General features: G+C 42.1%; 1 protein-coding gene across 9 annotated transcripts in view; it reads right to left on the bottom strand.

Moving 5' to 3' along the window:
- mapkap1 (MAPK associated protein 1) overlaps nucleotides 1-16,916 on the bottom strand; it is a 260,057-nt gene that overhangs the window by 89,195 nt on the left and 153,946 nt on the right. For all 9 annotated transcript variants that reach the window (XM_078226462.1, XM_078226460.1, XM_078226457.1 and 6 more), the window contains one exon: nucleotides 1,503-1,615. In XM_078226462.1, the coding sequence (XP_078082588.1) occupies nucleotides 1,503-1,615 (113 nt within the window). The remainder of the gene's footprint in view (nucleotides 1-1,502; nucleotides 1,616-16,916) is intronic.

Genomic DNA, 16,916 nt, shown 5'->3' with positions numbered 1-16,916 from the left:
GTTTGGGAGTTGGATAAGGGTGTCACGGAATAGTGTAAATCAGAGGGAACAAAGCCATGGAGAAGTTGTATAAAGTTCAAACAGTAGATGAGATGAGGCACAAATGGGTGGGTGATGTTACAGAGGTGAAAATAATGATGGCACAATACGTGGTCAGAAGCTCATCTCAGGGTCAGTTATGTAACCCAAGTTGCAAACTGTTTGATTCAGCCTTAAACAGCTGCCATGGAGAGCTTGTGACAGGGAATGAAGTTAGTCACTGGCTTCACAGTCTTCCCATTATTTATTTGGAGGAAATTTCTGTTCATCAGTCCTGGATGCCAGACAAGCAGTCTGACATATTAGGGACAGTGGAGAAATTTCGGGAAGTGGTGAGCTGGAGCTGAGTGTCATCAGCATACACATTTGAACACTGATGCTGTGTTCTTCGATGAGGGTATAGACAGCATGTAGATAAGAAATAGAAGGTGACCAAAACTGACACCAAAGGGAATAATGTTATGAAGTCTTGAGAGATTGTTCATGTATGGAAAATTATAAAGAATCAGTAATTTCTCCATCAGGAGTATAGATAATTAGTTTCCCCCTAAAAAAAAAGTTCTTAGAAATGTGTTTGCGAATTGCTCCCATGGAGCTTCAGGTAGATCATTTTAATAAAAATGTTTTGAAATTGTATCCAAAAATGGAATTCCTTGCACTAAATCTACAGCAATGGTTCTGACATTTTTGTTCATGGTAGATTCGCAAATTGATTTTATGCCTTTTCAAAAAGGGAAAGAAGTATAATGTCACAGTGAAGCAAACCATAAAGTTCACTCATCCAATGCACTTTGCTTTCTTGGGTCATCAGTGACAAGACTCATCCTTGACCAGCCTGTTGCTGTTTGACACACAAATGTTAATCTTAAGACTTTTGCTATCTAAATAACCAATGTCTGGATTTACCAAACCATGTGGCAGTGTTTTTCTAATAAGCTGCTCCCAACTTGAAAATTGATGCTGGGAGCACAGAAAAGAGAGGGAAAGAAACAATATATAAAGTGAGAAAACAGCAGAAATGACTGAATAGAATAAAATTACAATAGTCCAAAACAGAAATGGCAAATATTAATTGATGGAAAAACAACAGTGAGCAGAGATAATACAATTTTTTCACTTTTGTGAAAATTGCATCAACACTATTTGTTTTGTAGCTTGGAGTTAATATTTCTAATAACTCTGTATCACACATTTTCAACATCAGTGCATGAAATTAAATGTATAGTTGTGGACAGCTTGATGAACAAAACTTGCCCTGATCCTCTCAGCAATCTAAATATTAAAAATGGGAAAACTAGCTTTAACAATGTAAAGTTTAAGACTCCAAATGCGCCAAACAAGTCATGCAATCGGAAAAGAAAGCGGCAAGAGCCGCTAGTTACTTTACTTCAATGTACATTATATCACAACATTGTGCAGAACTCAATTTAGTTACTTTAAAATTCTTTGCTTCTCATTTTTACCTGCAGCCTTTTGAGAACCTTTTCTCCTTTTTAGAGCCTTCTGCAGAATCTCCTTCATGGTTACATTCATACTATCAACTTGAATAAGGGAAAATCCACTCTGTGGTGCATTACTGCAATGAGAGGAAAAATACACCAATTATAAGTCAGTGTAAGAATATTTAGAACTCAATGTTTGTTAATTTTTATATATTGACAATTACGTTTGTAATAAAATAGTTCATCAGAACAAAACACATCAGCAGTTTTAATAAAGAACACATTTATTAATGCAGATATTAGCAACCTAATTAATTGGATAGTTGCACATGGTTCAATCACACCAGATAGTGTTTAAGCTGAGACAGGTGTTATAGGCTCTCAAAGAGTAGGATTTGGGCCAACAAAATCCGGTTTGGAATAGCCATAATGACAATTTGCTGCATTATTTGAAGTTATGGCATTAAAAAAGGCAAAGGGTGAGATTTTCTTCAATATTGGCATATGGTGCGGGACTTAGAAGGCAGCAGATAGGGGTTCCACGGCATATCCCTGCTGGGCAGCCTATGATTTACCTGCCCTGCCGCCAACTTAGCATTTAATGATCCAGGGGTCACCCAGCGCACATTGAGCTCACCAGGAATGTGAACTTGCATCACATTTCAACCCAGCTGCGCCCCTCTTCCCCAAGCACTGTGCTCACCTCTGAGCTTCCCTCGGAGTACTGCGCGCCAAGTACACACCTTCTGAGTCCAGTTGTGCATTGTACTGTTTTGAAATCACGTCGCCGTGGACGTATTTTTTGGTGTGGGGTATGATTCTGACCTGTGGGCCTGAGAATGAAATGCGGGGTGGAATTATCCTTCCTGCTTTTACTTCTACATGAAACATGACTTTGGTCTTCTCATGATATTTTCCACTCTCATCGCCAAACCTGTCTGCCACGAATTGGAGTGGAAAATCTCAGTCAAAGAAAAACAAATCCTGCAAGTTTACCAGAAAGAGCAAGGTGTCACTCAATTACTCCTTGTGGAAAGATAGACAAGCAATCTGATACTGGTACACATACAAAATATTGTAGAAACTGGAAATCTGAGATTAAAACAAAAAATGCTGAAACTGCACTGCAGGTCAGGCAGCATGTGCAAAGAAAAACAGACTTAACATTTCAGGTCACAGGCCTGTTACAAAACCCCACTGGTGTTATGTGCGAAAATGTTCCAACCTGAAACAATTGTTTTGCATTATGTATGTTTTTTTGAATACTAGCGAGAAATCTTTGTGGAAACAAGTGAGAACTCAGACCTCTCTTTTGTTTAATAAACAAAAGTATTTATTAAAATGGAAGAAAGATAATGAACACTGCAAGGAACAATCTTATACTTTGGCAAATTAACAAGCATTTAGTCCCTCAAAGACTGAAAACCCAATAGTATCTGTTTTTCCCCTGTACCTAAACTCTGCCAAGACCCCCATTTCTCAAACAACAACTATACACCTATTGGTCAAATCTAGACAGTGATTACCATACCGTATAAATTAAGCGACCAGGACTTGGGAATGGTCTTCGGTTCAGCAAAAAAAAAAACTATCTTGCACAAACTGGTTTGGCCTTTAGCAGCTCAGCTCTAGCTGAGCTGTTTCCTGATGATGACTGCTTCTCTGTCTTTTTCTTGTTGCTGCTTCTTCAACTCCTCATTTGTGCCTAAACTGCTTCCTGGTCACAAAACTCTGACTACTAAATGTATCAATGGCAAAGAACACCCTGTTCCCTATTCTTTCCTTTCTCTTGGGTGCGGCCCAGACATGGCTGACAAAATACATTCCATTTTGACAGACCCTTCATTAGTACTGAGGAAAGAGAGAAATGTAATAGTGTAATAGGTTGAGCAAGAGAAGTGGGGGCGGGGGGGCCTTCTGGTCAGCAGTGATGCTGGGCAGATTGCCATTGACCTCGAAGATTTCAGCACTCCAACCTTTCAGCCAGGACAATAACCGGGGCTCTGAGGAGGGAAGAATAATCAGCTGGGAGACGGTAGTGTTGGGTTAAGAAAGTTGATGGCGGGTTGGGGGAAAAAGGGGTGGTGGGATCTGGTGCTCAGTTCAGCTACACTGGCTAATCACCGAGTTACACCAGGAGCATTTGGTGGTGGTATCATGCTGGAGGTGGCAGAAATGGCACAAGATGATCTGTTGAATACAGAGGCTGGTGAAATAAAAAGTGAGAACAAGGGAAACCCTGTCACAGTCTGGGAAGGAGGGGAAAAGGTGAGAGCAGAAGTGTGTGACATAAATTGTCAGCCATGCTGAGAAAATCCTCAGTGCAGGAAAAAGGAAAACATATGGGAAGCACTTAAGTGGAAGGTTACATCGTCTGAACAGGTGCAACAGAGACAGAGAAAGTGAGAGAAGGTAATAAGAGTCCTTACAGGAAATGGGGTGTGAGGAAGCGTAGTCAAAGGAGTTGTGCTAGTCTACTGGCTTGTAATGAATATTAGTGGATAAATAGCCGATCCCTAGAAATGGAGAGAGAAGTCAAGGAAGGGAAGGTTCAGAGATGGATCAGGAGACGAAGAGAGAAGAGTGGAAATTGGAAACCAAATCAATGACATTTTCCTATTCACGGTAAGAGCAGGAAGTAACACTTTTACAGTCAACGATGTACTGAAAAACAAGTGTGGGAGGGGCCCAGAGTAGAACTGGAATAAGGAATGTTCTACATTTCCCACAAAAAAGGCAGGCATTAGAAGGGACCATGAGAGTACCCACAGCAATACCTTTAATTTGAAGGAAGTGAGTGGAGTTGAAGGAAACATTGTTCAATGTGAGAACAAGTTTAGACAAGAGGAGCAGGGTAATAGCAGATGGGGACTGGCTGGGCCTCCATTTGAGAAATAAGTAGAAAGCTCTCTGACTGTCTTGGTGAGGATGGAGGTGTAGGGGATTGGATGCCCATGGTGAAGAGGAGATGCTTAGAGCCAGGAAACTGGAAATTGTTGAAGTGACATATGGCATTGAAAGAATCATAGGCATAGATGAGAAGAGTCTGGACAGGAAAGAAAAAATGGTGTTGAGATAGGAAGAAATAAGTTCAATGGGATGGGAACAGGCTCAAAACAAGGTGTTGACCAGGATAGTCCTTTTATGGAATTTGGGAAGGCTGTTTAGTGTTGGATGACTATGATATTGGAAGTTATGGAGGGAGAATTTCCAGATAAGAGGTCAATGACAATCCTGGATGTAATATGGTTTGATGCTCGACAGTCAGAGCATAGTCCGGGGGGGCGGGGGGTAGGAGGAAGTGTCGGACAGATATCGACAGTAAAATTATCAGAAATGTAGAGATTCATTTGATTTTCAGATCTATCTGGAATAGCATTTAATCAGACAAGTATAATAGACATTAAGAGTCAAAATTTGCATCAGGTTATTTGCACAATACTAAGATAAATTGGCAAGTCACTATCGAACAATTAGATTGCAATACTCAATTTTAAATTGGTGTCAAAAAAGCTGCTCTGGACTTTAGATAGCTGAAACAGCAATCGTTTGTTGTGTTATGATTTGTGCAGCTGTCAGCTACTTTTTTACTATTAATTCTACTCCTCCCCTCCACCCCAGAATTTAAGCAAAATTAAGTGAAAAAGACAGTGGATTTGTCAGATCAGCTGTTCTTGAAACCTACCAAACATTTTTGCTTTAGATAAGAATTCATCTGAAATTCATTAGCAGATTGTGCTATGGACTCCTCAGTTAGATAGTAAACTTATAAACCCACATCCTTAGGAATGCAGCAATGCATCCTTAGGAATGACAATAATCTTCAGCCACCAATAAGTTTCAAGGAAGAATTTTAAAATTCTAAGCAGTTTTCTTTGTTGGCTCATACTGAATCACAGAATTGTTACAGCACAGAAGACCATTTGGCCCATCATGTCTGCACCAGCTCTCCAAATGAGCAATTCCCCTTAGGACCATTCTGCCACCTTCACTCAGTAACATTGCATATTCTTCCCTTTCAAATAACAGTCTGATTCCTTCTTGAATGCTTCAATTGAGCCTGTCTCAACCACACTCTCAGCCAGTGTATTGCAGACCTCAACCACTTGCTGCTCATGTTGCTTTTACTTCGTTTGCTTAAACTGTGCCCGCTTATTCTTGATCCTTTCATGAATCGGTTCAGTTTCTCTCTGTTTAGACTCCTCATAATTTGAATACCTCTATCAAATCCCTTCTTAACCTTTCTTCCAAAGAAAACAGTCTTATTACTGAAATTCTTCATCCCTAGAACTATTCTCCTGAATCTTTTCTGTACTCTCCAGTGCCTTCACAATTTTCCTAAATTGAAATACTCCAGATGAGGCTGAACTAGTGTCTTATACAAGTTTATCATAGAATCCTAGTGCAGAAGGAGGCCATTCGGCCCATCGTGTCTGCACCGACCACAATCCCACCCAGGCCCTATCCCCTTAACCCCACATATTTACCCTGCTAATCTCCCTGACACTAAGGGGCAATTTAGCATGGCCAATCAACCTAACCCACACATCTTTGGACTGTGGGAGGAAACCGGAGCACCCGGAGGAAACCCATGCAGACATGGGGAGAACGTGCAAACTCAACACAGTGACCCGAGGCCGGAATTGAACCCGGGTTCCTGACACTGTGATGCAGCAGTGCTAACCACTGCGCCACCATGTCGCCCAACGTAACCTCCTTGCTCTTGTATTCTTACCCTTTTAACAAAGCTTCGGATGTGTATGCTTTATTAGCTAATCTCTTAGCCTGTCCTGCAACCGTCAATGACTTATGCACCCATATACCCTGTTCCTCTTCTCCTGCAAACCTTTTAGGATTGCATCTTTTATTTTATATCGTCTTTCCATGTTCTTCCTACCAAAATGATTCATTTCACATTTCTCCATATTGAACTTCATCTGCCACCTATCCACCCATTCCACCACCTTGTCTATGTTCATTTAAGCTCAAGGCTATCCTCCTCACAGTCAACAATGCTTCCAAGTTTAGTATCATCCACAAACTTTGAAATTATGTGCTGTACACCAAGGTCTAGGTCATTAATATATACCAGGAAAAGCAAGAGTCCCAACACTCACCTGGGGAACTCCACTGCAAATCTTCCTCCAGCACGAAAAACATCCATTACTCACTACTCTTTGCTTCCTTGCACTCAGCCAATTCCATATTCATGTTACTACTGTCCTTTTTATTCAGCAAGTTATAATTTGCTCACAAGTCGGTTGTGTGGCACTGCATCAACTGTCTTTTGGAAGCCCATGTATGTCACATCAATAATACTGTCCTCACCAACCCTCTGTTACCTCTTCAAAAAAACTCCAGCATATTGAACATTTGCGTTATACATGCATATTGACATGTCAGTTCAAAACACTGTTGGGGTGTGGTGGAGGAATAACGACTTTTAAAAAATCATTTATGGGATGTTGGTGTCGCAGGCTAGACCAGCATTTATTGCCCATCCCTGGTTACCCTTCAAAAGGTGGTGGTGAGCTGCCTTCTTGAACCGTTGCAGTCCCTGAGGTTTAGGTATACCCATAGTGATGTTCGAGAGGAAATTCCAGCAGTTTGACCCAGCGACAGTGGAGGAACAGCAATATATTTCCAAGTCAGGATGGTGCATGACTTGGAGGGAAAATACCTGTTCCCAGGTACTTGCTGCTCTTGTCCTTCTCAAATGGTAGTGACCGTGCATTTGGAAGGTGCTGCCGGAGGAATCTTGGTGAGTTCCTGCAGTGCTTCTTGTAGATGGTGTACACAACTGCCACTTATCATCAGTGATGGAGAGTTTGAATGTTTGTGGAAGAGGTAGCAATCAAGCGGGCTGCATTGTCGTGGAGTGTTGAGCTTCTTCAGCTGTACACCCAGGCAAGAGGAGAGCACTCCATTACATTGCTGACTTGTTCCTTGTAGTGGTGGACTGGCTTTAGTAGATCAGAAGGTGAGTTACGCACCGCAGAATTCCTGGCCTTTGATCTGCTCAGATTGCCACAGTGTTTATATAAGAACATAAGAAATAGGAGCAGGAGTAGGCCATCTAGCCCCTCAAGCCTGCTCCGCCATTCAATAAAATCATGGCTGATCTGATAGTGGGTTCAGTTCCACTTACCCGCCCGCTCCCCATAACCCTTAATTCCCTTAAATGGTTAAAAATCTATCTATCTGTGACTTAAACACATTTAACGAGGTAGCCTCCACTGCTTCATTGGGCAGAGAATTCCAAAGATTCACTACCCTCTGGGAGAAGAAGTTCCTCCTCAACTCTGTTCTAAATTGACTCCCCCGTATTTTGAGGCTATGCCCCCTAGTTCTTGTTTCCATTGCAAGTGGAAATAACCTCGCTGCTTCTACCCTGTCTAGTCCCTTCATTATCTTATATGTCTCTATAAGATCTCCCCTCAACCTTCTAAACTCCAATGAGTACAGGCCCAGTCTACTCAATCTCTCCTCAAAGCTAACCCCCTCATCTCCGGAATCAACTAGGTGAACCTTCTCTGTACTCCCTCCAAAGCTAATATATCCTTTCTTAAATAAGGGGACCAAAATTGTACACAGTACTCTAGGTGCGGCCTCTGTACAGTTGCAGCATGACCTCCCTGCTTTTATACTCCATCCCTCTTGCGATACCTTGGGGTCCGGGTCCATAGGACTCTGAAATCGGCCCCGCAGGTGGAGGAGGTGGTTAAGAAGGCGTATGGTGTGCTGGCCTTTATCAATCGAGGGATTGAGCTTAGGAGTCCGGGGATAATGATGCAGCTATATAAGACCCTTGTCAGGCCCCACTTAGAGTACTGTGCTCAGTTCTGGTCGTCTCAATATAGGAAGGATGTGGAAAAGATTGAAAGGGTGCAGAGGAGATTTACAAGGATGTTGCCTGGATTGAGTGGCATGCCTAATGAGGATAGGCTGAGGGAGCTCGGTCTTTTCTCCTTGGAGAGACGAAGGATGAGAGGAGACCTAATAGAGGTGTATAAGATGTTGAGAGGCATAGATCAGGTGGACTCCCAGAGGCTTTTTCCCAGGATGGAAATGTCTGCTATGAGAGGACATAGGTTTAGGGTGCTGGGGGGTAGGTACAGGGGAGATGTTAGGGATAAATTTTTCACACAGAGGGTGGTGGGCGAGTGGAATCGGCTGCCGTCAGTGGTGGTGGAGGTGAACTCAATAGGGTCTTTTAAGAGACTTCTGGATAAGTACATGGAGCGTAATAGGATGGAGGGTTATAGGTAGGTCTAGAAGGTAGGGATGTGTTCGGCACAACTTGTGGGCCGAAGGGCCTGTTTGTGCTGTAGTTTTTCTATGTTCTATAAAGGCCAACATTCCATTTGCCTTCTTGATTACCTGCTGCACCTGCAAACTGAGTTTTTGTGATTCATGCACAAGGACCCCCAGGTCCCTCTGCACAGTAGCATGTTGTAATTTTTCACCGTTTAAATAATAGTCCATTTTACTATTATTCCTTCCAAAGTGGATAACCTCACACTTACCAATGTTATACTCCATCTGCCAGATCCTTGCCCACTCACTTAGCCTATCCAAATCTCTCTGCAGACTCTGTGTCCTCCACACAATTTGCTTTCCCACTCACCTTAGTGTCATCTGCAAACTTTGTTACCCTACACTTGGTCCCCTCCTCCAGATCGTCTATGTATATGGTAAATTGTTGAGGCCCCAGTACCGATCCCTGCGGCACGCCACTAGTCACTGATTGCCAACCGGAAGAGCACCCATTTATTCCGACTCTACGCTTTCTGTTAGATAGCCAATCCTCAATCCACGCTAACACTTCACCCCCAACTCCATGTACCTTTATCTTATGCAGCAACCTTTTGTGAGGCACCTTATCGAATGCCTTCTGGAAATCTAAATACACCACATCCACCGGTTCCCCTCTGTCAACCACACTCGTTATATCCTCAAAAAATTCCAGTAAATTAGTCAAACATGACTTTCCCTTCATGAATCCATGCTGCGTCTGCTTGATTGAACCATTCTTTTCTAGGTGTCCTGCTATTTCCTCCTTAATGATAGATTCCAGCATTTTCCCAACTACAGATGTTAACCTAACCGGCCTGTAGTTACCTGCTTTTTGTCTATCTCCTTTTTTAAACAGTGGCGTTACATTAGCTGTTTTCCAATCAGCTGGCTACCTCAGTTCAGTTCCTGGTCCATGGCAATGCCAAGGAAGTTGATAGTGGGTGATTCAGCAATTGTAAAGCCACTGAATGTCGTGGGATGATGGTTAGATTCTCTCTTGTTGGAGATGGTAATTGCCTGGAATGAACATTTGGACATGAACTGTTTCAGTATCTGACGAGTCATGAAAGGGGCTGACCATTGTGCAGTCATCTGCGAACATTCGCACTTCTAAACTTATGATGGAAGGAACATCATTGATGAAGCAGCTGAAGATGGTTGGACTTAGGATATTACCCTGAGGAATTCCTTCAGTGATGTCCTGGAGCTGAGATGATTGATCGCCAACCATCACAACCACCTCCCTTTTTGCCAGGATGACTCCAACCAGTGGACAGTTTCCTTGATGTCAAGGGCAGTCACTCTCACCACACCTTTGGCATTCAGCTCTTTGGTCCATACTGTTGGGAAATTTTGTTTATAGGATTACATGAATAATCATTTATAATTTTAAATTTTATCATTATTTGTTTTTGTTGCGATTTTGCAATCCTGAAACACTGACCACGGATGCAAGAAAAGAAAGATTAAGCTTGCAAGCTAAATGTCAACCTCAGCTTAGTGACAACACTCTTGCCTCAAAGTTGGGTTGTGGATTCAAGCCCTATTCCAAGATTTGAGCACATAATCTAGGCTGCAATGAGGCTTTGGACAGAGTGTGGATGTTTGGTGAGAAGAGAGAAATTTAAATGTCTTTCTAAAAATCTAATATTGTTTGTACTTGTGTTTAACTTTTAACTGCAAGTATTTAATTTGCAAGTCTCATTCAGGAGCCTAAGTAGAGGGAAAGAAGCTATCTACTGGCAGCGACTGAAAGAGTTAATTAAGGAAACTCGTTTGAACTGGTCTGTGCTGTACTTGGGCTCCGCTTGTCCCTTCGTTCAGGATATATAAATTCAGATACTCTCTGTGTGACCAGCACTGAGTGCGGCTTTGGACAGAATGTGGAAGTTTGTTGAGAAGAGGAAGTTTGGCGAGGTGGTCAAGGTCTACTTTCTGAAGGTTTAAATTTGTCCTGCAATTTCTGATCAGATTAATTAATATCTAAAAGAAAATAATTTAATAAAATAATTAAGATCGTAAGTATGGAAGGACAGGTGATGTGTCAAGGCTGTAGCATGAGTGCTCATGGATATTGGTGTTATCCAGGGCAAGCACATCTGCCGTGCCTGCAGCTTGAGGAGCTTCAGCTCAGAGTCACTGAGCTGGAGGTTGAACTGTGGACACTGACACATCAGGGAGGGAGACAGTTACCTGGATGCTTGTTTCAGGAGACAGTCACACCCCTTAGGATAGATTCTTCCAATTGGAAAGTGGTCAGAGACAGAAGGGTGTGACTACAGCTGAAGCAGTTAAGGGGACCCAGAGGGCAGGAGTTTCAGCCACTGCAATTGTCCAGCAAGTTTAAGGTTTTTTCAGCTCGTTAGGATGAGTGAGGGCTACAGCGTGGAGCAGCTGACCGACTATGCCATTGTGGTACTGGAAGCCATTCACGTGGGGGGAGCACATAAAAAGTAGTGATGATGGGGGGGGGGGTCATCGATTCCCAGCTTGGGTCACAGTCTGTGCAGAGTCTGCACATTCTCCCCATCTGCGTGGGTTTCCTCTGGGTGCTCCGGTTTCCTTCCAGTCTGAAAGACGTGCTGGTTAGGTGCATTGGCAATGCTAAATCCTTCCTCAGTGTACCCGAACAGACGCTGGAGTGTGGCAACTAGGGGATTTTCACAATAACTTCATTACAGTGTTAATGTAAGCCTATTTGTGACACGAATAACTTTAAACTTTAAGTAGCTATACTGTAGGATGGAGAATAACTCAGGAGATTATAAGGACATGTGAAGAAGGCAGCTCTTTAATCATGGATGACTTTATCTTCATGTGGATTGGGAAAATCAAATTGGCAGAGATAGCCATGAGGAAGAATTCAGTGTATTCAGGACAGTTTCCTAAAACAATATGTTGTGGATCCAACCAGGGATCAGGTTATTTTGAATCTGGTAATGTGTAATGACACAGGTTTAATAAGCAATCTCAGAGTAAAAGATCCCCTAGGAAACAGTGACCGTATTTATCATTCAGTTTCAGTTTGAGAGTGAGAAACATGGGTTACTGTGCGACACTTAAATAAGGGTAACTATAAAGGAATGAGGGCAGAATTGGCTGGAGTGGATTGGGAAAGGAGTTTAGGAGGAAAGACGGTCGATCAACAATGGCAGACGTTTATGAAAATTGTTCATGACTCACAACAAAGATATATCCCAGTGAAGGAGGAGGATTCTAGGAAGGGGATGCATCAACCATGGTTAACCACAGAAGTTAAGGATAGTATTAAACTGAAAGGAAAAACATATAATGCGGCAAAGCTTAGCGGTAAATCAGAGGATTGGGAAAGCTTTAAAAACCAACAGAAGATGACCAAAAAATAATAAAGGGAAAAAATAAACCAAGAAGGTAAACTAGCAAGTGATAAAAACAGACAGCATAAACTTCTTTAAATACATAAAAAGGGAGAGAGGCCAAAGTGAACATAGGCTCCTTAGAGAATGAGACTGGGGAAATAATAATGGGGAACTAGGAAATGGTAGAGGAGATAAACAAATACTGTGTGTCAGTCCTCATGGTGGAAGACACAATAGCATTCCAAATATACTCAATAAACAAGGGGCAGATGCGGGGGAGAAAATAAGTCCCCTGGACCTGATGGATTACATCCCATGATATTAAAGGAAGTAGCTACTGGGATAGTGGATGCACTGGTAGCAATCTTCCAAGAATCCTTAAATTCTGGAAAAGTCCCAGAGGATTGGAAAGCTGCCAATGTAATACACTTATTCAAAAAAGGAGGGAGACAAAAAACAGGGAACTATAGGCCAGTTAGCTTAACGTTTGGGAAAATGTTACAGTCCGTTATAAAGGATGTAACAGTAGAGCATTTAGAAATGCACAATATAATCAAGCAGAGTCAGTTTGGCTTCATGAACAGCTTCATGAGGGAAAAATTATGCCCGACAAATTTATTAGATTTCTTTGAGATGGTAATGAGCAAGGTTGATAAATGGGGAACAAGTAGATGTAATACACTTGGATTTCCAAAAAGGGTTCGATAAGGTACCGCACAAAAGGCTACTTAATTAGATAAGAGCCCATGGCGTTGAGGGTAGTACATTAGTACGGAGAGAGGATTGGCTAACTGATAGAAGACGGAGAGTTGGGATAAGGAGGACAGTTTCAGGATGGCAACCTGTCAACTAGTGGAGTGTCACAGGAATCAGTGTTGGAGCCACAATTATCTACAACATATATCAGAGACTTGGACATGGGAAGTGAAATGTAAATTTGCAGATGACAAAAATTGGTGGTAAGGCAGTGGCGAGGATGACACAAAGTCTACAGAGCGATATAGACAGGTTAGGTGAGTGGGCAATAACTTGGCAGATGGAATATAATGTGGGAAACTGTGAAATTATGCACTTTGTTATGAAGAATAAAGAAGCTGAATATTATTTAAATAGAGAAAGGCTACAAAAAGCTGCAGCACAGAGGGATTTGGGGGTCCTCGTTTGTAAATCACAAAAGGCTGGCATGCAGGTTCAGCAGGTAATAGAGAGGGCAAATGGAATGTTGATCTTTATTTCTTTAAATATCTTTATCACAGATATCCACTCCATCTGACGAAGGGGCAGCGCTCCGAAAGCTTATGGTATTTGCTACCAAATAAACCTGTTGGACTTTAACCTGGTGTTGTGAGACTTCTTACCGATCTTTATTTCAACAGGGAATATAAAAAGAGGGAAGTCTTGCGAGAACTATGCAAGCCACTAGTTAGACCACACTTGGAACACTGTGAACAGTTTTGGCCCCCTTACCTAAAGGAAAGATATATTGGCATTGGAGGCAGTCCGAAGATTCACGAGGTTGATTCCGGGTATGGAGGGATTTTCTTACGAGAAGAGGCTAAATCGGGTGGAGTTTCGAAGAATGGGAGGTGACCTTATTAAGACATATAGGATTCTCACAGGGTTTAACAGGATAGATGATGATAAGTTGTTTCCCCTTTTGGGAGAGTCCAGGACCAGAGGGCATAAACTTAAGAGTAAGGACTCACCCATTTAAGACACAGATGAGGAAGAATTTCTTCTCTCAGAGGGTAGTGAATCTGTGGAATTCTTTAATGCAGAGGCTGGGTCATTATGTATGTTCAAGGCTGAGACAGACCGATTTTTAATCAGCAAGGGAATCAAGGGTTATGGGGATAAAGCGGGAAAGTAGAGTTGGGGATTATATCAGATCAGTCATGATCTCATTGGATGGCGGGGCAGACTCAATGGGCCAAATGGTCTACTTCTGCTCCTCCGTCTTATGGCCTTACAGTTCAGTATGGGTCAGAGGGAGTAGTGCATTTTTGGAACTGATGTCATTTGGCTAAGATGTTAAATTGAGACACCATCTCCCTCGTTATGTTAACGTTAAACAAATCCCATGGCTCTACTCAAAAAAGAGCAGAATGTGAAGTATAAATAAGATAGCGCTCCCTCTGCAGTCTGCTAACAGTGTGCCTCACTTTCAAAGTTCTGAACATAAATCCCTCCCCTTCACAGCCCAAAGTTATTTCCTCCAAGTTACTTACAAAATAACTATATATGTATGTTTCAGTACAAATCCTTCTTTTCGGGTTTAGGAGGGAAAAGACCGCAATTGTAAATTTTTTTAAAAAATGGGCCAGATTTGCAGTCAGCAGCAATGCAAGGGCACTCGCCACTGACTATTAAGTTGGTTTTAACTGAGAGATCTAGCAATCTCTCTGGTGTGAATTTCATCTCTATTGCTGCAGCAGTCTCGTTGTCAGGCTGCACAAGGAGTCAATCACATTAAAGGATTTTTCCAAACAGGAAATGAAAAGCACCAAAATAAATCACTTCTTAAAATGTTTTACATGGAGCAATTTAAGGATTGTGAAATACCGAGATCACGGCACAAGAGTCGACCTGGCACACAAGAAAACACAATTTCTTTGGCCTGAAAAATCATGTTTTTGCAAATATTTGCTGTATATGACAATCCTCTTTTCAGCCACAACATGCTATGCTCGCATTTGTAGTCTGCCTCAATTTTTCGGTGGGTGCAAGGGATCAAGCAGGTGATACCGGCTGCACTACAAAGATATATGGTTGCTTAAGACATGCGCACGCAGAGCAGAACATGTTTAAACAACAAAGAAGTGAACACCCACATCCACTCTGGTGGTTCACTTTTATACTCTGTTTGGGTTAATCCCCATTTTTGGAGAGGCTTCAACGGTCGATTTATACTCCTACATTTACAGTACACATGGAGTGAAGTTAAAAGCTAAAAAACTTTAAAACATTTAAAAATTTAGTTTTAAAAATCTATTGATTAATGTAACAGCACTCGGATTATAATTTTTTTTACTTTTCTCAGGATCATGTCGTCTGTTCAACAAATTTTGTTAATTATACTTTCATTAAAAACCAGTTACACTTGACTGAACATAAAAAGGGTTTCAAACGCTGATGTGGGGCTAGTTGGGGCGGGACAGTGGTTAGCACTGCTGCCTCACAGCACCAGGGACCAGAGTTCAATTCCGGCCTCGGGTCACTGTCTGTGTGGAGTTTCCGCATTCTCCCCATCTGTGCGGGTTTCCTCCGGGTGCTCCGGTTTCCTCCCACAGTGCAAAGATGTGCAGGTTAGGTTGATTGGCCATGCTAAATTGTCCCTAACGTCAGGGGATTAACAGGGTAAATATGTGGGGTTACGGGAATAGGGTCTGGGTGGGATTGTGTTCGGTGCAGAGTCGATGGACCGAATGGCCTCCTTCTGCACTGTAGGGATTCTATGAAAGTTGAAAATCTTGTCAATTTCAGTGATGGCCACCTCTGGGAGGTGCCACGGCACTGTCTATGTCAGAGCCCTGAGCGACAGGCTGCAACTTCAGCATGAGTTCAGGGAAGAGTGAGCATAACATTCTTCATTGGGATAGAAAATGAAGTCCAATCTGAAGATAGGGTCCTAAATCTAAACAAAGGAAACTACAAAGATATAAGGGGTGAGTTGGTTGTGATAGATTGGGTAACTTAATTGAAAGATATGATGACGGTGGGTAGGCAATGGCTGATATTTAAGGAACAAATGCATGCTTTGTAACTTCTATACATTCCTTAGCAGCACAAAATTGCAACATGCAAAGTGGCCCAATCATGAGGAGTCATATCAAGTTGTTAAAAATAGTAACAAGCCTGAGGATTTGGAGCAGTTTAGAATTCAGCAAAGGAGGACCATGATTAAGAGGAGAAAAATAAAGTATGAGAGCAGACCTGCAAGTAACAAAGTTGGACTGCAAAAGTTTCTATTAGTGTGCAAAAGAAAAAGATCAGTGAATAAAACTGTAGGTCCTTTACGGTCCAAAATAGGAGAATTGGAAATGGAGAACAAGGAAATGGTGGAGCAATTAAACAACTTCTGTCTTCATAAATAACATGCCTCTACTTTCTCAGAAGACTAAGGGAATTTGGCACATCAGCTACATCTCTCACGAACTTTTACAGATGCATCATAGAAAGCATTCTTTCTGGCGGTGTCACAACTTGGTATGGCTCTTTCATAATAAGAACTAGGAGCAGGAGTAGGCCATCTGGCCCTTCGAGCCTGCTCCGCCATTCAATAAGATCATGGCTGATCCTTTTCGTGGACTCAGCTTCACTTACCTGCCAGCTCACCATAACCCTTAATTCCTTTACTGTTCAAAAATGTATCTATCCTTGCCTTAAAAACATTCAATGAGGTAGCTTCAACTGCTTCACTGGGCAGGGAATTCCACAGATTCACAACCCTTTGTGTGAAGAAGTTGCTCCTCAACTCAGTCCTAAATCTGCTTCCCTTTATTTTGAGGCCATGCCCCCTAGTTCTAGTTTCACCCGCCAGTGGAAACAACTTCCCTGCTTCTATCTTACCTATTCCCTTCATAATCTTATATGTTTCTATAAGATCTCCCCTCATTCTTCTGAATTTCAATGAGTATAGCCCCAGTCTACTCAATCTCTCCTCATAAACCAACCCTCTCAACTCCGGAATCAACCGAGTGAATCTCCTCTGCACCCCGTCCAGTGCCAGTATATCCTTTCTCAAGTGAGACCAAAACTGTACACAGTACTCCAGGTGTGGCCTCACCAGCACCTTATACAA

This window comes from Mustelus asterias, chromosome 13, assembly GCF_964213995.1.
Source record: "Mustelus asterias chromosome 13, sMusAst1.hap1.1, whole genome shotgun sequence".
Taxonomy (NCBI): Eukaryota; Metazoa; Chordata; class Chondrichthyes; order Carcharhiniformes; family Triakidae; genus Mustelus; species Mustelus asterias.
This window is presented reverse-complemented; position numbering and strand designations above follow the sequence as displayed.